Source organism: Erpetoichthys calabaricus, chromosome 1 (assembly GCF_900747795.2).
Source record: "Erpetoichthys calabaricus chromosome 1, fErpCal1.3, whole genome shotgun sequence".
NCBI classification, from domain to species: domain Eukaryota; kingdom Metazoa; phylum Chordata; class Cladistia; order Polypteriformes; family Polypteridae; genus Erpetoichthys; species Erpetoichthys calabaricus.
In genome coordinates, this window is record NC_041394.2 from 215,970,338 (window position 1) to 215,994,239 (window position 23,902).

At 37.5% G+C, this 23,902-nt stretch overlaps 1 protein-coding gene across 1 annotated transcript in view; it reads left to right on the forward strand.

Moving 5' to 3' along the window:
• Positions 1-23,902, forward strand: part of LOC114659331 (lysine-specific demethylase RSBN1L-like) — a 157,087-nt gene that overhangs the window by 119,708 nt on the left and 13,477 nt on the right. Inside the window, exons 5-6 of the mRNA XM_028811765.2 lie at positions 5,597-5,739; positions 20,248-20,415. Of these exons, the coding sequence (XP_028667598.1) occupies positions 5,597-5,739; positions 20,248-20,415 (311 nt within the window). The remainder of the gene's footprint in view (positions 1-5,596; positions 5,740-20,247; positions 20,416-23,902) is intronic.

The following is a 23,902-nucleotide window of genomic DNA, read 5'->3' on the forward strand; positions in this document are numbered from 1 at the left end:
AACATCGCCTCGCTTACGCTATCCCCTGCAAGTTGCTTCTCGTTCAACCACACTAGCAACAGTTTTTCCACCTCTTCCAGATCTTGAGGCCTCTGCTTGGTTAACACTGTAACTCCTTTTGCAACATCAACTACTTTAATGGCCTCTTTCTGCTTTAGAATAGTCGAAATCGTAGATTTTGACTTCATGCACTCGGCGGCAAGATCAGTAACATGAACGCCACGCTCAAACGTTTCAATAATTTCTTTAATTCGATTTCAATTTTCTTCGAACCTTTCTTCTCACCAACACTACCAGTCTTCACTTGCTTAGAGGCCATGGTTAATTGCAAAGTAATGCAAAAGCACACGAAATAGAGCACAGAGTTCACAGCGAAAGCATGCACGTCTGACTGAGAACAATGTACAGGGAGAGACTGAACATGTGCGGAAATCATCGGCGTGTACGAACCAGAAGGGAAACTAGCTTGTTCGTCACCCAAGTGTGTGGTCGTGAACAGATGCAAAAGTTTGGCGAACTTTTTGGTCGTAACCCGATTTGTATGTGTTCTGAGATGTTTGTGACCCGAGGTTCCACTGTATTGGTACTAAAAGACTGTGCAGATGTTACTGTTTTCTAGGTTTCACTTGCTTGGAATTTTGTTGGCTCTTATATTTACATAACAGTTGCCCAAGTACCACTATGATTTTTTTTTTATTTCCTGCTTAGATAGGCTGATTTATGTTGTTGCTGCTAATGCTTCCATTACTGTAATAATAAAATATATAAATACACATACAGAAATGTAACTCCCAGAATTGTTAACCTGTTTGAATATATTTGAATATTTACTTGTTTAATTTGAATATTCAAACCTTATTTCTTGGCTATTTTGACCGCTATTTTGTGCATTGTACTGTAGCAGTGTGCATATTATCTTCAACAAAAGGACTTAGCAGTGTACAATTATATGTTGCTGAATATTTACAGATTAATTTCCCATATAGCTACAAATGTGACAGGTTTTGGAGTGTAGTAGACTTGTTATAATTGGGTTGTATGTATATTTATTAAATTCATATAAAATAATGTGCTGTATATGTAAACCTTCCTGGATTTGAGACATTTTAACTTTTTATATATTATCAGTGTCTTTCATGATTACATGGATTTATTCACTACAGTTCTTTCTTCATTCGTCAAAACATTTTCACTCCATCTTGGTTGTATTCAGTTGAAGGGTTAGGTCAATAACAATTTAATGACTAAATGTTAAAGTACTTTGTATTAGTTATTTTAAAATGTTAGATGCTGTGTTTTATTGTAAAGAATAAGGTTTTTTTTATGTAATTATTTTATTGTCCAAAAACATGGCATATCATGTTCCAAAAAGTGAATTTTTTTTTCTTTTAACAATTAAATGCTCTTAATTTCTGCTTTTATGATGTCAATTTAAAAAAAATCAATTTCCAGATTGATCTTCAAACCATAGTTAATTCTGGATTTCAAGTATATTTTTTCTATTTCTGTTATGATTCATCATTAAATGGGTTTGGTCATTTCATTTTTTGTCCCCTGATATAGCACATTAGTGGTTATGGGTACTATATGTGTATTGAGACAGTATAATCTTCTCTTCTTATCCAAGCATGCATGTTTCATCACAGGCTTTCCACTAAAGCATCTGTTAAATGCACAGGTTAGCTTTGTGAAACATTGTGTGGCAGCAGATGTTGATTTAATAGCATATACTTTCCTTTAGCAAAAGACATACTTAGCTCATTGCTCTAGTCTTGTTAGTGTATAGCTCTTAGGTGTCATTTACTCCACATTGAAATTCCAAACAAGCACTCAGCATGGGCCATCCAGGACCATTTTATGTTTCTTTAGTCGGATGTACTGCAGTACTCAAAAACTTTGTTTACAGTAACAATCCTAGTGGTCCTAGCTAATGTATATAATATTTAATAAGGCCTATTTACATGTTCCTGAAGATAACTGAAATTCTTGAAGGATTTTATGATTGCATTTCACATAATAAATAACAGATTAGTAGATTTAATCTCTGACTGCTGTAATATTCTAGAATGTATTATATTGTTTAATATGATATTGTTTTCTTACATTGCTTCTGTAGGTGATACTTATTATTTGAAAGAACATAGTACTGTATTGTACTAAAACCTATAGCAATTTAAACTAAGTTGTATTCCAGTCAAGCTTCCCTATTTTTCTGATTTTTCTTTAACAATATGAAATTTCAAATAGGGAGAAAAATGTTAAGAATACTTAAGGAGAAAATGTCACATGAACCATTGTTTGCTGCTGCTCTGTTTTATTTGTGGTAAACATCCAGTATAGTGCCTCCTGTATCTACAGTCGTGGCCAAACGTTTTGAGAATGACATGAGTATTGGTTTTCACAAAGTTGGCTGCTTCAGTGTTTTTAGGTGTTTTTGTCAGATGTTTCTATGGTATGCTGAAGTCCAATTACAAGCATTTCATAAGTTGCAAAGGCTTTTATTGACAATTACCTTAAGTTTATGCAAAGAGTCAATATTTGCAGTGTTGACCCTTCTTTTTTCAAGACCTCTGCAATTCGCCCTGTCATGCTGTGAATCAACTTCTGGGCCCAATTCTGACTGATGGCAGCCCATTCTTGCATAATCAATGCTTGGAGTTTGTCAGAATTTGTGGGCTTTTGCTTGTCCACTCGCCTCTTGAGGATTGACCACAAGTTCTCAGTGGGATTAAGGTCTAGGGAGTTTCCTGGCCATGGACCCAAAATTTCGATGTTTTGTATCCCAAGCCACTTAGTTATCAGTTTTGCCTTATGGCACGGTACTCCATTATCCTGGAAAAGAGATTGTTTGTTACCAAACTGTTTTTGGATGGTTCGGAGAAGTTGCTCTTGGAGGATGTTTTGGTACCATTCTTTATTCATGGCTGTGGTCTTAGGCAAAATTGTGAGTGTGCCCACTCCCTTGGCTGAGTAGTAACTCCACAGATGAAGGGTCTCAGGATGCTTTACTGTTGGCATGACACATGACTGTTCTTCTTCGGACAGTCTTTTTTATGGATGCCCCAAACAATTGGAAAGGGGATTCATCAGCGAAAAAGACTTTACCCCAGTCCTCAGTTGTCTGTCCCTAATGTTTTTCTTGGAGAGAAGTGGCTTCTTTGCTGCCCTTCTTGACACCAGGCCACCTTCGCCTCACTGTGCATGCAGATGCACTCACACCTGCCTGCTGCCATTCCTGAGCAAGCTCTGCACTGGTGGTGCCCCGATCTCACAGCTGAATTTACTTTAGGAGACGGTCCTGGCGCTTGCTTGGACATTTTTAGGCACTCTGAAGCCTTCTTCACAACAATTGAACCTCTCTCCTTCAAGTTCTTGATGATCCAATAAATGGTTGATTTAGGTGCAATCTTATTAGCAGCAATATCCTTGCTTGTAAAGCCCTTTTTTTGTAAAGTAATTGTGGCTACATGTGTTTCCTTGCAGGTACCCAGTGGAAATGTTTTTTTTGTGATTCATTTTCATGGCAAAGAAGGACTTTGCAATTTATTGCAGTTCATCTGATCACTCTTCATAACATTCTGGAGTATATGCAAACTGCAATCATAAAAACTGAGGCAGCACATTTTGTGAAAATTAATATTTTTCTCAAAACTTTTGGACATGATTGTACCAATAAAAAAAACAATTGCTGTGTGTGCTGTTTACATAGGCTGGTCATATTTAGATTAGATAAGATTTGTGCTTTGCATTTTGTCATCTTAAAGAATCTAACAAATCCCCCCCAGTTCCGATTCATCGTTTTGGGTTTCTGAAACCTATTTTAGCAGCACTGAGTGCAATGCATGAAACATTCCTGAACAGGGCCTAAATTCATGAAAAGGCCCACTCAGGTATCCATGGTCACACAGAGTCAGTTTGGAATTGGCAGTCAAACGCATTAACATGCCCTTGGGGACATCTACTTAAAATGACTTAAAGGGAAATCTACATTGATTAGGGACGATGGTGTGAAATTTAAACCCAGGATGTTACATATGTGAAGCAGCAGCACTCTCCACTGCCTCCTCCAGATATAAACATTTATAGTCAAAAAACCATAACATTTGTTTTTAATTAGAATTGTCCTTGAAAATTTTGCAGTAAGCCTATTTGTTGTCCTTCATAGCACAGCAACATAAGTCTGAAGGAGTACTATAAGAAGAAATAAATCCAGGCTGGTGAACTTGAAATTGTAGACATAAATTGTATAAAATTAGACAAATGAATTCACAAATGGCAGTGCACAATGCACAACCTAGGCATGCCCTTTGAAACGTTGTACAACCCTTTAGAGTAACCAAGGAATTTTTCTACACAGTAAAACTTCATGTGTTAGATTTCTGCCTGGTTTCAGACACCATTTTTCTTCAGCTTCAGTGTAATTGTGGTTTAAAGCAGATGAGTCTCAGTTTTTGTCTGTCATTCACACTACTGTGATGTTTTTTTAACTTCAGAAAATTTTCTCCAGAGCCATATACTTCTGAAAATGACAGCTCAGCGTTGCGATGTGGACACGGAAAAAGTAGTTTTATAAATGTAGGCTCTGATTGCACTGTGATTTGTGTATTCTCGTTATGTAGCCCTTTCCTGATTGGATACTGCTCATTACATCATCTCAATCCCTGATTGGTCGCCCTTCATACAAGAAAACTAGATTTTCACATAGTGGACATTAAAGAGTTTCGTTCCTTGGCGCTTATTGTTTTGCTTGATTTGAATGCATTTTACTATGTTTTGTACATTTTCAATGCTGCACACATGCAAAAAAGACAAATAATTGACCAGTTGCTACAGATTTACTGTAGTTTTACTGGCCAACATTGTCATTGTTCCTTCAAGGATTTTTCTGCCGATTAAGGCCATTGTATGCGATTTTCTAGGTAATTTGCATTTTTGTTTTTTTTTAATGTGGAACAAGATACTTTTGTACATGATTTAAAAATACTAGTGAGGATGGATATTTTTTTCATTTAAAAACACTATTTTTAAATGAAAACATTGTATGGTCATTTGTAACTCCTTCTATTTACTTAATTTACTAATGAAGTGTATGTCTCACTTTCTGATAAGAAATTTTCATCTAGCACCCTCTCAAACAATCTGCAACAAATAATGGCTATGGTAAATTCTTAAGAAAACCTCTATATTGAACAAAGATGATTATCAGTAGTTTAAAAGATTGATTTGAGCTTTTGGGTCTTATGCTTTTTGAGTGTATTTAAAGTTTATTGGAATTAGAACACAAAAATTGCAATTATTTTCAAATATTAACACGTTCATGCATGGAAAGAAAAGGTTGTAATCTTTTGCCTTATGCTAATTTTCCCAACTCAACTGCTGGTTTATGCCACAAAACCCCAGTGTCAATGGTGGGCACTATATACAGTGTTTGATGTAAAGTGCAGTTTTTACATCTTTTGCCTAACTTAATGAAACTTGCATTCCATTATGCAAGCAGCTGTAGAGAAGAGAGATTCAATACATTTTCTAAGCAAAAAACACATCACCGCAAATATAACATTTTAAGCTTTTTTATTCATTTTCCCCTTCCTTGTAGAGAACATTGCCGTGGGGCACGTTTTCTAGTCTTAAACTGAAAAGCCCTACAGAAAGTGATGACGGACCTATAATGTGGGTACGACCAGGAGAGCAGATGATTCCTGTAGCTGACATGCCAAAGTCACCTTTCAAGCGGAAAAGGTAGTGTATTGCTGTGATTTTAGATATTCAGTTTTTCTTTTTTTCTCTCTCTGTCTCTGTCTTTCTGTCTTACACACACAAGAGTAATGTGTCAGATGGCTGTTGAAGCTAATAACTGCCAGCTGACTGCAGGTTTTTTCTTTTCATGATACACTACTGTGCTGAAGTATTGCATGTTATTTATAACTTTTAAGAATAACTATATCTTACTCAAACCTTGATTTTTATTTCCTACTTTTATATTATTATTGCATGGTAAGGTAAAATGGCTTGTATAGTGTAAGTTTGTAATCTGACTTAAAATTAGCAATTCACAGAGAATGATCTTCTATAAATAACATCCACAGAAGTATGAGACCCAAAAAAGATTTTCAGAAATGATGAATGTCTCTTGACATAACATTTAGAACTAAGGGTTCTTTGATTGTCTGTCTCCATATTGTTTGGTTTACCATGTAGGAAAGGACCAGTCACTTGCATGAACAGTCAGTAGATGGCATAGTCTTTGTCATATTTAGAATTTGCAGTTTTGCAAATAGGTTGTGATCGCTTCTGATTCAGCAGATAACCTCTTTCATTGAGTGAATGAGCAAGCACAGCACTGGACTGATGCCCCATGTATGGTCAGTTCCTTATTTGTGCTTGATTGTTCCTGAATAGCTTAATGCCATGAGTGACCTTGCATTGGAATAAGTAGGTTCGGAAAAAGAATAATTGAGTGATGATGCTGATTAAGTAGACAATCAAGTAGACAATCTGATTATGTGAAAATCAAAGAAGTGAGATGGTGACCAAAAAGTGAAGTACACAGGCAGACCTTAGAGAGCGGAACCTTGCCAAGGACATAATGCATAAAACTAAAGTAAAATATCTTTAATTTAGAGTAAAATAAAGAACAGATGTATATAGTATTTTGTAGCATTATGTGATGATTAGGGAGTTGTCCTGGGGAATCACTGCGGCTGCAGGTTTTTGTTTCAATCAACTTGTGTTTTTAATTGAATGCCTTCCCTTATTAAGTGAGCTGTTATTTCCAAGTTTGTTTGTTTTGGGGTCAACATAGAAATAGATAATTTTTTTTTATTAACAACAATATTTATTTATATAGCACATCTTCATACAAATAATTTAGCTCAAAGTGGTTTAAAGGATGAAGAAAGAGGAAAAAAAGACAAAAAATAAAATTAGGCAATACTAATTAACATAAAATTAAAAGTAAGGTCTGATGGCCAGAGAGGACAGACAAAACAAAAAAAAAAACTCCAGACGGCTGGAGGGAAAAAAAAAAATCTGCAGGAGTTCTGAGGCCACGAGACCGCCCAGCCCCCTCTAGGCATTCTAACTAACATAAATGGTCTCAATCGGTCCTTAATTAAAATGTACTTAGCAGTTATATGGGGAGAATTAAAAAATTTTAAATAACGTTTTAACCCTGTTTTCATTCTGCCTTTATAGGTAGTCCAGTTATATAATCTGTTATTTACCAATTAGTGGGTCAGACGTTGAAATAATTGCAACCATTCATCATTCAGTGTCGTCTGCCCAGGCGTCTGCACTGATTGTTTTAATTGTTATTATTAGGGTACAATGAAGGAAGCAAACTACACAAAAAAGGGCAAAATAGTAGAAAAACAACTAAAGAGAGTTCAGAATTTAAAGCAATAGCAGAAATGTAAATATTTCTTGATGTCCTATAAATATAAAAATCATACTGCTATGCTTTTCTGAATGCAGAATAAGGGAAGAGAAAAAACGATCAGCTAATTAAATTAAATCAGTTATTATCACTTATTGTAAATGTGGTTGGAACAAAAACTTGTAGCCGTAGGACAGACTACTGGGAAACACTGATATTCACTACCAGTCAAAACTTTTAGAACACCCCAGTTTTTTACAGTTTTTATGTGGTAACCTTTTTCATTCAGAATACCAGACACTCTGTGCAAGTCACCAACTCTGTCTCCAGTAAAAACTCCAGACCATCACACTTCCTCCTCCATGTTTTGACAGTTGGTGTCACACACTGAGGAACCATCCTTTCACCAACTGAACTGTGTATAAACACCCTGTGTGTTGAATCAAAGATTTCAGAGTTCGATTTATCAGTCCATAAGACTTTTCTTCCAGTCTGCAATAGTCCACAGCTGGCAAGAAATGGCTTTCTTACAACCACTCGCCCTGTCAAACCTGCTGCATAAAGTCTCCACTTCACAATAGAAACTGAGACTTGCTTTTTTCAACCACTGTTAAGCCGTGCTTGAAGCTGTTGTGCTGTGAGGCACCTGTCATACAAGCTGGTGACCCTTAGAATCTTGTCTTATGATTGGTTTGTGACTTTGGGTCTGCCAGATCTCTTCCTACCAGAGTTTCTTCAAGTTTCCATTTGCCTTTGGATTGTTTAGTACATCATACTCCCTGAAACTTCGATTTTTTTCCCCCAGTTTCTCTTAAGTGAAAGGCCTACAGTTCCAAGTGTAATTATTCCATTATCGCTAGAATTTACAACTTTTTACAGTGTAATATTGTCCAAGTAGTACTAGTAACACAGTCTGTTCCAATTCTGCTTTAAGACAGAGGGTTTTTAAGTAACCAACAAAAGTTAGGATACCTGTGCAAATTGTTTGCTTCAACTTGCAAGGCTTAATTTACTTTAATTGCTGCAGAACATCCCTAGGTTGTAATATATTAATTGTGCCCTGAAGAAGGCCCATTTGTAATATTCTGATATTTCCCTTTTTCAGTTTTTGCAAACCTAAACTTTACAGTAAATGTAAACCTCTGGCAGTTTACTGCTCACCTTTTCACCATTTTTGGTCATTTGTTGCATTTCAACTGATTAAATTTGAAGAGAAACTGGTAAAATTGAGGTGTTCTAAAGCTTTTGACCAGTAGGTCAGGTTAGGTTGAGAAGCATGCACTGGTACAGCGTATTGCCGCACTCACCACTCGATGAAACAACTCAGGATCCCAGTTGGCAAACCCCCAGGCAGACATGCAGTCCAGTCCCATCCTCTGGGAAATGACCGTCAGTCTTCCGCAAGCAGGTGTTACGTGGGCATCCCTTTGGCCTGGTCCAGCTGCTCGGGTCCTCAGCAATGAGGATCCTGTGACCCGTAAGACTCTCAGGGAATCACGCCACGTGACCGAAGTGCTGTAACTGACGCTGCTCCTTATAATACAGGTAACGTGCCTCATTCGGGACTTTCTGGGCAACCGCTCATTCAACACAAAGTTGAACCAGTGGTACCCAAGGACTTCCCAAAGAGAAATATTACCAAAGGAGTCCAGTCTTTGTCTCCATTCACTGGATAGCGTTCATGTCTTGCAGCCATTTAGCAAAGGAGGAAGCACCAATATCAAAAGCTCTACACACCCCTTTCCAGCGGCCTCATGACCCTAACCACCCACCCCCATGCTCTCCCAATCCATCTACTGACATGGCAAAAGTCACCAGAGACATGAATGTCACTGCTAAGGTAAGTAAACCTGGCAACATGGTCGACACTCTCTCTGCAAACAGACACACTGCTGATGACTGTGCCCAAGACATCATTAAAGACCTGGATCTTGGTTTTTATGTAGCGCACTCATAAGCCCAGACACTCGAGAGCCCCAATCAGAACCTCAATTGACTCTGCGAAGATCACAGCATCATCAGCAAAGTCAAAATCGGTGAATCTTTCTTCACCAACAGATGTAACCCCCCGCCACTGGACCCCATGGTGCTGCCCAACACCCAGTCCATGCAAGTACTGAAGAGAGTAATAGCAAAAACACACCCCTGAGGGGCCCCAGAATCAACTGGGAAGAGCACAGAGGTTCTGCATCCACTCTGCACATCTCTCACAGTACCAGTGTACAGGCTGGCCATGACATCCAGCAACTTTGGGGGAGAGGGATCCCGTGAAGTCTCAGGATGTCCCAAAGGGCAGTCAGCTTAGTTGAGCACTTTATAAATATTGGCAAAGGCTGCAAAGAATCTCTGCTGATATATTTGTTTGCGCTCGATGAGAACCCTTAGTGCCAGGACATGTAAGAAGTTTTTACACCTAAGAAGTCTACTGTCGACAGATAGGGTGTATATTAATTATAACAATACAGTGTGAGCCAAAAAACAAGTATGACATTTCAAACATTGATTCTACAAAAACGCTACACGATAAAATAAATTTCATTATGACACAAGAAAGGGTATACAGATAGATTTTTTTTCACTGTGATTTAAAAATGATGTCTTCAAGGTGGTGGCCATCATTAGCGATACACTCTTCAAGATGATTTCTGAATGCTCACATGACTCGTTCGACCACTTCAAGGGGAATAGCGCCGATTTTGTGGTGAATAGTGTCCTTGAAGGCTTCAAAGTTTTGAGGTCAGTGTGTGTATACCTTCGACTTGAGATCCCCACAAGAAGAAATCACACATAGCGAGATCAGGCAAACCTGACATTGCTGCACAGGGAGATCAGCTTCCCTGGAAACATCTCCTGGAAAACTTGCATGGATCTCTACGTCGCATGACCTATTGCTCCATTGTTTCGAAACCAGGCATCCACCACATCCAATTCTTCCTGTTGGGGCCGCAAAAAGTTATCTAGATAACATCTAGCATTTCAGTGTAACATTCTGAAGTGACGGTAACCATTGCTCATCCCACCTCAAAAAAGTAAAGTCCTACAATGCCAAATTCTGCAACAGCGCACCAAAATGTAACACGTTCACTGTGCAGGGGTTTCTGATGAAGTTCACGAAGGTTGGTTTCAGCTCAGTAGCAAAAGTTTTGCTTATTTGCGCAATCATTCAAATGGAAATGTGAAATGGAAATCTCAATGAACGGTTTGCAGAATGTTCGCGCACAACTCTCTATGGCTCTCCCAGTCTCTCTGCGAGTTCCTGCAACCATCATTATTTATGGATGGAAATTAAGGTCCTCATGCAAAATCCTCCTCAAAAACGTGTTGGAAATGCCTAAAGCAGAAGCATGTTTGTGTGCTGAACATCTAGGAGACTGTAAAATTGATCCCCTTACAGCTTGGATGTTTTCAGGTATTCCTGCAGTCCAAGGACGGCCTGGAGATTTTCTGCTAACTGTTGTACCCGTCTGTCTAAATTTAGCCACCCACTGAAGAATTGTTTTCCGATTTAGTTTGTTGAAGTGCGCTGGGAAAGCACGTTGTGTAGTGATGATGGATTTGTTGTTTTTGAAGAACGCTTCGACAGTGAAAGCACGGTGCGCACTGGACTAAAGCATGTTGCCTGCTGAAATCTACAAGGGATCGCCTATCAAAGGACCCCCACCCCAACCCAATCAGCTGCCTCTACCTCGCTCAGTAACCTTGAGAAATGTGATACTTAATTTTGGCTCAGCCTGTACTGTATATATAATAATTCTCTATAGCAATATGTAGGTAAATTAAGTGGAAAATGTTGCATTCTGTCAAAAATATTTTTCTGCAAAAATATGCCAGCATATTATACATTAGAAGATATGCATGCAGTGTAGGAAATTAGAAGAACTGATTGATTGGTGTTAATTAGTCAGTTATTAGCTTTGCCAGTAATTAAATAATTTGGTAAGGCCCCTGGTTTATTTTCATTTTCTCTGTAGGAAGACTCATGTCAAGGTAAATGAATCACACTTGTTTTAAGAAACAGAATACTATAATTTATTGATAAACACGGATGCAAGAAATATCTTAACTGCATATATGCCGACATAGAAGACAGGATGCCAGACAGACAAAAATAAATCACAGAAGAGGCTTGCTGTTGACTTGTGTTTCAGAGTTCTAATTTATCTTGGTACAGATGAGCAGTTTTACAATACCAAGCCTTTAATGATCATGTCTGATGCTGTGTGGAGTTGAGTGATTTTGACCTGAGTTCAAGTGGAGAACTTTTTTCATGTTGGATTGCACCCTTGATTGTTTGGTATATTGTCATTTGTTCATGGAATGGTGTGATGATTGTTAGGATCTTTGCGATGTCCATTGTTTGACATTTCTTCTTGGAAAAAACTGGCATAAAATCACTTTTTCTGTGGCATTTGGTTATGTGACATTGAAAAGTTTCTGTCAAGAAACTAAACAAAATCTAGAAAGTTATAATTTTACCAGTTTTATTTCAATTTTTTTTTTTTTTGGGAAACATACAGAACAGCTATCTTATTATCATCTGTGTTATACTCTTCTATAGATGTATTGAAATTTTAATGCAGCAGTCAACAGAGAACATTTTCACGTCTTTCTACTTTTTAATTATTTTGTTTTATTTTTTTTTTTTTGGAGTGTTACTAAACTCTTGTACCTGATGATAAAATCAGTAAATTGATTTGTTGTAATTGAAAAAGCCCATCCAATTCCAGGGTTCACATATCTACACTTGAACCTATGCCAATTTAGTATTGCCAGCATGTCTGTCTTTGGAATACTATATGAAAACTGGATAACCAGGAGAAAATTACATATAGATACAGTGAAAACCCAACACATTCACGGAGTATGGGATTTAAACCCATACCACTGCATCAGAGAGGCAGCATTATACACACAATGTTACACTGTTTTCTGAAAATATGACCTAACATTCTATCCACTTCCATTGTAGATGGAGAAGCTGTTAACATTTTGTAAACATTCAAAATCATACATAACGGAAAAAGTCTACTTTGGCTTTAGATTTTTCCAACTTGAACTAAACGGGATAATTATATTTAGAAGATGGGTAAGTACATTTTTAATAGATAAAATCACGCCCTTCCACATAATTATAGAAATCCTTAGATCCCTTCATTCAGTTCCTCTTAAGTTTATGAACTGTGCAAGCCTCATCAGTAAGTTACCTACCCCAATATACACATGCACACACACACACACACACACACACACACACACACACACACACACACACACACACACACTGTCTTAAAACTGCATACTAGTTTGTCTTCACTTTAGGCTGATTTTTTTAATATAATTATTGTGCCCTATGGACTCAGCAACCCCTTTTCAAAAAATTGAAGGACACATTGAAAATAGTCTCTCAGATGTGCCAAATTATATTAAAACAATATCAATAATGAAATTAAATAGCAACACACACGTGTACCATATACAAACTGAAGCAAAGTTCAGTGCAAACTACAATTAACAGTTCCAAAATATTGTTTCAGTCTTAATGAAATGTCAGGCCAAAAATTGGTAAAGCATAATTAACTGCAATATTGGATATCCTGTAGTGTCGCTTCTCAGAAGGAAAACATGGTTTGTCTCCTAGTGCGTCTCCTAGTGTGTTCTCCAAAGCTGATCAGCAGTCCACTCCTTCAGGATGTTCCCATTTAGCTCAATCCAACAAGAAGTCAAACAAATCCACACCTCTGAAGTGCAGCATAGGTCTCCTTCCCAGTAGTCTGTTTTTTTTTAACTCTAGTACGGATATAGTTTCTCCACTCCAAATGCAGTCACTATGGTCCCCCCACTTTTCTCCGGGCTTCCGATTTCTTTTTAAACTACTTCTTGCTCCTGTTTAATGGCTAGTCTTCCATACATTCCTCCCATAAAGGTGCAGTTCCAACCTCAGCTTGGACATGTAAACACAGTAAAATAATGAGACATTCAAAAAAGTGGTGAAAAACGCACAAAAGGCAAGATTTAATTGTTGCTGCTACAATGCTGTTTGCTATACTTGTTGTACTGCTGGTGCTGTGCTTTAGTAGCACTCTCGTTCTCACTTTCTTCTGAGATCTCAAAATCTTCATATAAACTTTAGAATCCAAATCATCAGCGATGCACAATCTTAAGAATGACTGCCAGTATTTGATGCTGTGCTATAAGTGTGTGGAGCTTTGTTTATCTTGTGGTTTTTGCAATTATACTGGATGAGCTTCTAACTTAAAAGGTTTAATTCCCATCTCTCCAGACAATTCCTTTACCCCATTTAATACAATATCAGGGAAAGCAGTCCAAAGACACCCTTTGGTTGTACCTTAAGAAAGACCCAATCAACATTGCCAGTTTTGAAACACTAGCCACAGGATGTTCCCTAGGGTGAAGGCCATGATCTATCAAGCACCAGCTTCACTTTGAGTCCCATCTTTTTCTCTGATGATTTAGACAACAAAATGACCACATGTGGTAATGAATCTTGATTTGTACAGAACCAGCTGATCCGGTTCTGTGACTGGAGTATTTAATTTAATAACCATCTAAAAGGACACAGACAGCCGTGATAGGCATTATTGTTGATATAACCATAGATGATAATGATTTATATCTGTATACATGTTTGTTTATATATGATAGTTTGCACTTTCTCTCCTGTCTGTACTTGTTTTCCCCTGAATACTGCTGTTTTCATCCTATTTCCCAAAGACATGCACCAAACATGATAACCTTCTACTTGTTGCACGACTTATAGTTAATAACCAACGCCGAAAGAAGCTCATAGAGCACAGTAAAAGGAATTTTAGAATTGGAAAGTGTTTTTTAACCCCTACCAGGATTTATTCTGTTTTTTAGAAGTGCGTGGGTGGATGTCTTTTAATTGTATTGTCCGATATTCAACCAGTCGGGTAAAGATATCTATCAGGTAAAGATGCTCTACAAACATCTAAGATGCTGCAGTCTTCTAGAGTTTCATTCATTCCTAGCCTGTTTAAAATTTAATTCATTTACATGAAATTTTTGTACAAATCTTTATTTCAGTTACCATGCTTTATTAATGTTTGAGTCCGACAAAAATCCACTCCTTATGAACAATGTCTGTCTGGTTTTTTTCCCAGTCACAGCAGTGGAACTGTTTTAGATTGTGTTGTACGTGGCTATTCTAATTTCTGAAATTGCAGGAATTAAACCATTTTTGTGCCTTTATATATTTATGGTTAATTTTGAATCTATTGATCATAGCATTCTACTTCACAGGCATGATGATTTATATGCCTTATCAAACATTCTTATTAGTTGGTTTACTTTAGAATTACCAAATTGTTTTAAGTACAGTGCATCCGGAAAGTATTCAGAGCGCATCTGACATGAACTGTCAACTGTGGGACCTTTATATAGACAGGTGTGTGCCTTTCCAAATCATGTCCAATCAACTGAATTTACCACAGGTGGATTCCAATTATGCTGCAGAAACATCTCAAGGATGATCAGGGGAAACAGGATGCATCTGAGATCAATTTTGAGCTTCATGGCAAAGGCTGTGAATACTTACGTACATGTGCTTTCTCAGTTTTTTTTATTTTTAATAAATTTGCAAAAATCTCAAACTTTTTTCACGTTGTCATTATGGGGTGTTGTGTGTAGAATTCTGAGGAAAAAAATGAATTGAATCCATTTTGGAATAAGGCTGTAACATAACAAAATTTGGAAAAAGTGATGCGTTGTGAATACTTTCTGTCTTAGTACAGTATTGTCGTTCCTGTTGGCAGTTAGAAATGGTATCTCTCATGGTTCAGTGCTAGGACTAATTACTTTTTCTTTCTCTATATAATATTATGAGATTTAATTTAAACCAAATATTTTTCAATAAGAACATTAATTAACTTTTTATTGATGCAAAACATGGAAAATTATAATTGTGTTTAAATTTGTAAGAAAACAAAAATTATTTTAGTGGGTGTTAATTCTGTGAATAGTAAGACAATACTAGACTCTGTTAACTAAAATTACATCAGTTTTAGTTTAGCTGAATTCCTCTGAAATTTAGGTATTACTGTCAACATGAATTTAAACTTCAGTCAACACATTTCTGAATTTGGCATTTGGAGATACCTGTTTTCCATGGCTTCCAAAATTCAGGTAGCTTCTTCAGATATTCATTTTGTATTGTATTCATTTACTCAAGCAAAACTGACTATTGTAATAATTATGGTTATGCTGTTTATTTAATTCACTTAGTACACTACGGTTAATTCAGACCAGTTCATAACTACAATCAAAATGTATAAAAAATATAACTCCAGTTCTTAAGTCACTTTACAGGCATCCAGTTAACGTTGACATGATTCTTAAAGTCCTGCCTCTTAAAAAGTAATAATAATAATGTAGAGAATTGTGGTGCCAGCATGAATTTATATTCGTAGCTGCATTTATGTCTCTCTGTTTTGACTAGATTCAAGAGGAATACTGATTAGTTAGTAAGTCCATGACAAGGTGAGAGAAGTGAAAGGCAGGTTGAAGGTGGACTTGTGTTATTATTTTGAAGGTGTCCAATGGGTAGCAGCGGGGTACTGTTTACAGTAATCCCTCCTCCATCGCGGGGGTTGCGTTCCAGAGCCACCCGCGAAATAAGAAAATCCGCGAAGTAGAAACCATATGTTTATATGGTTATTTTTATATTGTCATGCTTGGGTCACAGATTTGCGCAGAAACACAGGAGGTTGTAGAGAGACAGGAACGTTATTCAAACACTGCAAACAAACATTTGTCTCTTTTTCAAAAGTTTAAACTGCTCCATGACAAGACAGAGATAACAGTTCTGTCTCACAATTAAAAGAATGCAAACATATCTTCCTCTTCAAAGGAAACAGAGAGTAAAGCAAACAAATCAATAGGGCTGTTTGGTTTTTAAGTATGCGAAGCACCGCAGGTACAAAGCTGTTGAAGGCGGCAGCTCACACCCCCTCCATCAGGAGCAGAGAGAGAGAGAGTCAAAAATCAATACGTGTCCTTTGAGCTTTTAAGTATGCGAAGCACAGTGCAGCATACTTAAAAGCTGCACACAGAAGGTAGCATCGTGAAGATAATCTTTCAGCATTATTAGACGAGCGTCCGTATCGTCTAGGTGTGCGAACAGCCCCCCTGCTCACACCCCCTACGTCAGGATCACAGATAGCGCAAGAGAGAGAGAAAGAAAAGTAAGTTGGGTAGCTTCTCAGCCATCTGCCAATAGCGTCCCTTGTATGAAATCAACTGGGCAAACCAACTGAGGAAGCATGTACCAGAAATTAAAAGACCCATTGTCCTCAGAAATCCACGAACCAGCAAAAAATCCGCGATATATATTTAAATATGCTTACATATAAAATCCGCGATAGAGTGAAGCCGCGAAAGGCGAAGCGCGATACAGCGAGGGATCACTGTATATCACACAATTCCGAGTAAAAAGCTAGTCCACACTTGTAGATTCACCTGGAAAAACAGAATGGTCACAGAATCGAGTCTCGGTCAGCATAATCTATGTGATCTTTTTTTTCTCTTTTATAGATGCAAAAATATTTTAATAAAAGTGGTCTGAATATTTTTAACTACACTTCATTGTTTTAGGCATTACATGTCAAACCTGCAGCCACATTAAGACGGAGACTAATTGTGTAACACAGCATGTGGGCTCTTTAAAATGGGGATTTATGTAATGGGAGGCCAGTATCAATTCCTTCATCCTCCAGGAACTGCCTGCATACTCTCACCACATGAGGCCGGGCATCATCATCGTCAGGAGGAACCCAGGACCCACTGCACCAGCATAGGGTCTAACAATGGGTCCAAAGATTTAATTCTAATAATTAATAATTCTTTGCATTTATATAGCGCTTTTCTCACTACTCAAAGCGCTTATCAATTGCAGGTTAAGGGCCTTGCTAAAGGGCCCAACAGAGCAGAGTCGCTTTTGGCATTTACGGGATTCGAACCAGCAACCTTCTGATTGCCAGTGCAGATTCTGATACCTTATAGCAGTCAGGGTGCCGTTGTCTAGCCTGTAGAGGTCTGTGTGTCCCTCCATGGATATGCCTCCCCAGACCATCACTGACCCACCACCAAACCAGTCATGCTGAACGATGTTACAGGCAGCATAACATTCTCCACAGCTTCTCCAGACCGTTTCACGTCTGTCACATGTGCTCAGGGTGAACCTGCTCTCATCTGTGAAAAGCACAGGGCGCAAGTGGTGGACCATTCTTGTATTCTATGGCAAATGCCAATTGAGCTCCACGGTGCCAGGCAGTGAGCACAGGGCCCACTAGAGGACGTCGGGCCCTCAAGTCTGTTTCTGATTGTTTGGTCATGGACATTCACACTAGTGGCCTGCTGGAGGTTATTTTGTAGGGCTCTGGCAGTGCTCATCCTGTTCCTCCTTGCACAAAGGAGCAGATACCAGTCCTGGTGATGGGTTAAGGACCTTCTACAGCTCTGTCCAGCTCTCCTAGAGTAACTGCCTGTCTCCTGGAATCTCCTCCATGCTCTTGAGACTGTGCTGGGAGACACATCAAACCTCCTTGCAATGGCACGTATTGATGTGCCATTCTGAAGAAGTTGGACTACCTGTGCAACCTCTGTAGGGTCCAGGTATTGCCTCATGCTACCATGAGGTAGGGACACTGACCGTAGCCAAATGCAAAACTAGTGAAAAAACAGTCAGTAAAGACGAGGAGGGAAAAATGTAAGTGGCCTCCACATGTTAAACCATTCCTGTTTTGGGGGTCATCTCATTGTTGCCCCTTTAGTGCACCTGTTGTTAATTTCATTAACACCAAAGCAGCTGAAACTGATTAATAACCCCCTCTGCTACTTAACTGATCAGATCAATATCCTAGAAGTTTCATTGACTTGATTCTATACACTTATTAATTAATTTTTTGAACAGTATATATATATATATACATACACAAAAGATACTAGAGTCATCATAACACCATTATGTCAAGCCAAGTTAATATTTAGACATGTCACAAAATGCATTTTAAGGTATCTAGAAATGCATTTAAGATATCTGGAAATTACAGTACATCTGGAAATATGGCTATTTCAAGATACCATAATTCCATTTTAAGATGTCTCAAGTAGATTTCAAGATATCCTGAAATAAGTTCATGAGCATTTTGAGATGATTCAAAAACATTTCAGTATTAAAAAAGAAGAATTTAGACATTTGGAGATATCTGAAATCGAAATCGACTTATCTCAAATACATACATTTCATGTGTGTTCAGTGTCTATAGCGATCTGTGTAAATGTAGGGTGAAATCCAAGGCAGGAATTGTTGAACACATAACTTGACAAGAAACATTTTTCATACTTTAGTAATAATTGACAAAATGTAGACATGAAGTGAATAATGTGTGAAGACGAAAGTCCAAATATCAAATAAACACTTTCGTAAAAAGTACAAGTGTAACAAAACAAGTGCGCTTTTATTAAAGAATATAACCATAGAAAAATAAATCGGGTCAGGGTACAACATTGACATGATAATTAGGGTGGTGCAGCGGTAAGAACTGCTGACTAACAATCAAGAGGTCGCGGGTTCAATTCCAAGCACGACCGGTTTGAGTAGTGAGCTCCTTCTATTGTTACTATTATAGAATAAAAATATAGATTTGATTCGAGTCTCTAACAGCCGCTATAAATTTATGGTACTTATAAAAAATTAGCGTGTTTTTATTGTTTTATTCTATTTCTGGAAATAAGATTCAGATGTCTTGAAAGATGAACTGCTTTTTAAGATCTCTGCTGTTTATTTTAAGATACCTCTAGGCATGCCATAAACTATGCTTAAGTATTTTTACTGTGTTTGCTGAGGGGATTGTATAAAATTTTGCAGTTTTTGTTTTTTTTTTTAAACTGGGAAATTCACATTACGGTTGATGTTGTTTGGACATGAAATGATTGCAGTGTTTTGCTATACAGGTGGAATCCCATTATAAGCAAACTCACAGGACTATAAAAATATTTCATTATAACAGAAATTTTGTTACAATAAATAAGAGGAAAAAATGTACATGTCTGTTGGCAGCAGCACAAGGACATCTCCATAGTTGCTCTGCTGCATCTGGTATACAGTAAACCAAGAGCAAAGCGATTGACCTTTAGGCCTTTTAATGACCTCTTGGGCATAGGCATCAGTAGTGTGTCTGTTTGCGGAGAGAGTGTCGACCATGTTGACAGGTTTACTTACGTTGGCAGTGACATTCATGTCTCTGGTGACTCTTGCTATGTCTGTAGACAGATTGGGAGAGCTTGGGGGGTCATGAGGTGAGGTCACTGGAGAGGGGTGTGTGGCGCACTCGATATCTTTGCAAAAGGACGAATGTCCAAGTCTTTAGAGTCCTGGTGCTTCCTGTTTTGTTATATGGTTGCAAGACATGGATGCTGTCCAGTGACCTGAGACGAAGACTGGACTCCTTTGGTACTGTGTCTCTTCGGAGAATCCTTGGGTACAGCTAGTTTGATTTTGTGCCAAATGAGCAGTTGCGCATGGAGTCCAGAATGAGGCATATTATCTGCATTATGAGAAAGAGTCAGTTACATAATATTGCTAGGTCTGAACCATAAACAAGAGAAGGTGAAATATGATCTCTGTACACCTTCTGCAATTTATAAACTTAAATTTCTATTTATAAGCAATCTCTTCACAGTTCTACTGCCCCTACTGGAACTTGAAACAGATACAGTATCCCATGCTACTCTGTCCTTCCCACAAGTTTTCATTCCATTTTACATTACTAAATATCAATGGTCAATCATACTGAAGATTAAAAAGTTGATATCCTTTTTTGCTTGTTTTATAGGACTACCAATGAAATTAAAAACCTTCAGTACCTACCTCGTGCCAGTGAACCTCGCGAGATGCTTTTTGAAGATCGAACTAGAGTACATGCAGACCATATAGGCCAGGGCTTCGAGCGCAAAACTACAGCAGCTGTGGGGGTTCTGAAAGCTGTACACTGTGGAGACTGGTAAGTCTAACTATGGAAAATGTGTTTTTAGTTAGAGTTGATTGCATTATTAATTAATAATTAGTACAATAAAATTGTTGTAAACATTTCATGATTTTTTAAATTTTGTTACTGCTTGGAATTTCTTCATATTGACAGCTTCAGCTTTTATGATATTTTGTTTTTATAACTTTATATAGCTTAATGTCAAAGCCACTTTTGTTCCTGAGCAGGTTTCAGTCATGTTTGAAAACTTTTGTCTGAAGCAATCTTTTATTTCTTACTTTACAAGCTGTATTTTGTTTTTTTCCTAACGTTTTTGCTAAGCAGCCCACTTGTATACTATAAGTTCTATCATGAACCTAGCCTGGAAAAGCTTCTTGTTTCTTTGCTACTACTCTCTGCTCTGGTGGTATCTGTACCTTCTTGTGTTTACCCTAATAGCTGTTAGTCATCCCATAAAAATATTATACGGAAAGTACTTTTGTTTACTTTTGTGGTATATATTTCTTAATTTTATGTAATGTTTACCATAGTGCTAATGTCAACGGAGAAGAGCCTGTCACCATTTTTTCTGCTGTCTACTGGTTAACACTAGAATTCCTGAAGCCTACGAAAAAAGTCGTAATGCTGGGCCACCTTAAATTCCTTCACAGTTCTTCATCAGCGTCTTTGTTTTGCAAATATGTCAGTCAGCACAAGCAGCCTTCTATCCCATCCCCCACCGACACAGCTGAAGTTCTCCCTTCTCATGACTGTTTATCTGGGTGTGAGTTGTCTATAATTGTATAGGGTAAATAATATATTGTTATTTGGAATACATACATGTGATGTATGTTCTGTGTCTACAACGATCTGGGTAAATGTAGGATTACAGGAAATGCGAGGTAAGGAATGTTAAAAGTGAAGTCCAAATATCAAATAAACACTGGCAAGATTGAGGAAAAAAAAAAACATGTGGTCACTGATTACAAGCTCAATATATTATGCGAATGAATATGAATAATACGAATAATGTTGCATACATGAAATGCATGTGTTCCAAATAACGATCTATTATTTCCACTCTAAAACTCCAGCACTTCACTCCCAGATAATCAATCAAGGCATGAGCTGGGAGAACATTGTGCACGTTCTGCGGCTTTGGGGGGATGGAATAGTAGGCTGCTTGCTGCTTGTCTTTATCGGCACATTTACAGGACAAAAGACGCTGACAGATAGGTGCGAACGGATTTAAGGTGGGCCGGATCTACTAGTTTTTTCGTAGGCTCTGGTAATTCTAGTGTTAAAGCACTAAATGCTCATTTTGCACAGGTAGTCCTTGCTGCAGCCTGCAGAACAGAGAGGAGCTAGATGTTTGGAGAGAACTTTGATGTTTGGGGCAGTGCTAGATGTTGGTTTCGGGTGGCTGCTTATTCATCTTATAGCAAGAAATCAATGCTCAATTGTTTTTCACACATTTACTATAATGATATCAAACATACAAAATCAGTCTAGCCATTATAGAAAACGACAGCTAAAGCCTCAATTAAAAAGCTATTGCATTGAGAAATATTATCATGGAGTTACGAGAAAATTTTCAAACCACTGCCGCTGTTCTGTTTAATTACAAAGCTGCTATAATTTCACTGTAGAAAACATTAGACTACTGCTGTTTAACATGAGAAATTTTGTTGTGCGATCTATCTGCATAACATGTCTACATAATGTGTGTATAACCTAGTGATCTTTATGCTGTTTAAATTTAAAAATCATATCATCTTTGCCGAAAGGAGTACAAAAAGAATACTGAATATGAGTGACAGAGAGTTAATTTGATATTTGTTTAATTTGAGCCATTGTAATTCTAGTACTTTAAATGTAAAAGAAACACTTTTAAATATTTTGTACTGAGCCTGTTCGGTGTCTTGCCAGGAAGGAAAAATGAAAATCTCTTCAGCCGTTATTTTTTCCCCTTGCCTGTAACCTTCCAGATTCCATAGGTTTTGTAGAATATGACAATCTGCAAAATGTATTTTGCATTTTTGTTGCTAACTGTATATTTTTAACGGATTGAGACACACTGACATACATTTATTAATTTAACAGCAATAGATTTCCTGTGTCATTTATTTATTTAAACTGTAATGTGACATTGGTTGGAAAGCTTTCTAGAATGAATACTTGAATCTGTGAAGTTTCATGTAATTGAATAATCATATAATGGAAGGGAGGGATCCAAAGCGATGAAGCATTTAATGTTATAATAAACCAGTTATTTAGCAGCATAGTAAATTACAAAAGGTGTACAGGTCTTTGCATAAAACATAATTTCATAATGTTTAAATTTTCACAATGTTTAAATTGTGCATATATGACGATGTTTATTTTGGCATGTTAAAACACTATTCTTATTATGGGTGTAGCAGCCATTAGTGTACTGAATTGAAAATACATTCATTTAGAAGAGGATGGTTTTATGGGTGCTCAGACTGAACACATACAGCAGGGGTGGCGAACTCCAGGCCTGGAGTGCCGCAGTGGCTACAGGTTTTCATTCTAACCCTTTTCCTAATCAGTGACCAGTTTTCACTGCTAATTAAATTTTTCCCCATCACTTTAATAGCCCAGTTAGAAGAGTTCAGCCCTCTGAATTGATTCCTTTCTTCATTAAATGACAGCCAAGCTGAAATGAGATGTGAAACGAGCTAACAGATGACCAGCTAAACTGGGGCTTCAAACTCCAACCAATTTCACTCCAATCACTTTCTTAATGAGAAGCCAATTCTTGCTGTTAATTAAACCCGTTATTTAATTCCATGGCTTGTTGCTGTTCTCATTCTGCCACAGCACACATTTTGAAAACTTTCTGTTCTAAGAGCACCGTCAAAATGTTTTGGTGACCTGAGAGATCAACCTTACCAAGAAACATCATCTCTCTTTAATTTCAGATATTGTGTAATGGGCACAGGTGAGCCCACTGTCATGTGGTGGCTTGTTTTGTGTCACATTATTGTTTGGCTGCTAATTAAAGAAAAAGAAACAACTAGGGGGCCTGAGTCAAGTTATTTAAAAGAAGTAATCCGCAGCAAAAACTGGTCACTAATTAAGAAGATGGTAGGAATGAAAACCTGCAGCCATTGCGGCACTCGAGGGCTGGAGTTCGCCACCCCTGATATACAGCATGTTATGTTTGTGTGCGAAGTGATATTATTCTGAAGTATTAGGAGTAGCTGATAAATGTTAATGTTACTGCTAAGCTTTAAGAAACATGACATTGAAAACATTTACCTAACACCACTGTTTGACTCAACCACTTTACTTTGCAGGATTCATTAATGTTTTGGTTCTTCACATATACTTTTCAAAATTATATATGTATTAAAGAATTTTTAAAGTATTATTGAAGGTCTAATCTTGCAAATAAATCACTTTAACATGGGGAGGAAAATAAAAATTTTGTTACAAAGTATAGGGTGAATAAAGGAGCTAGGTGTGAGATCTGAGCATGTGATATTATGACTGCTAA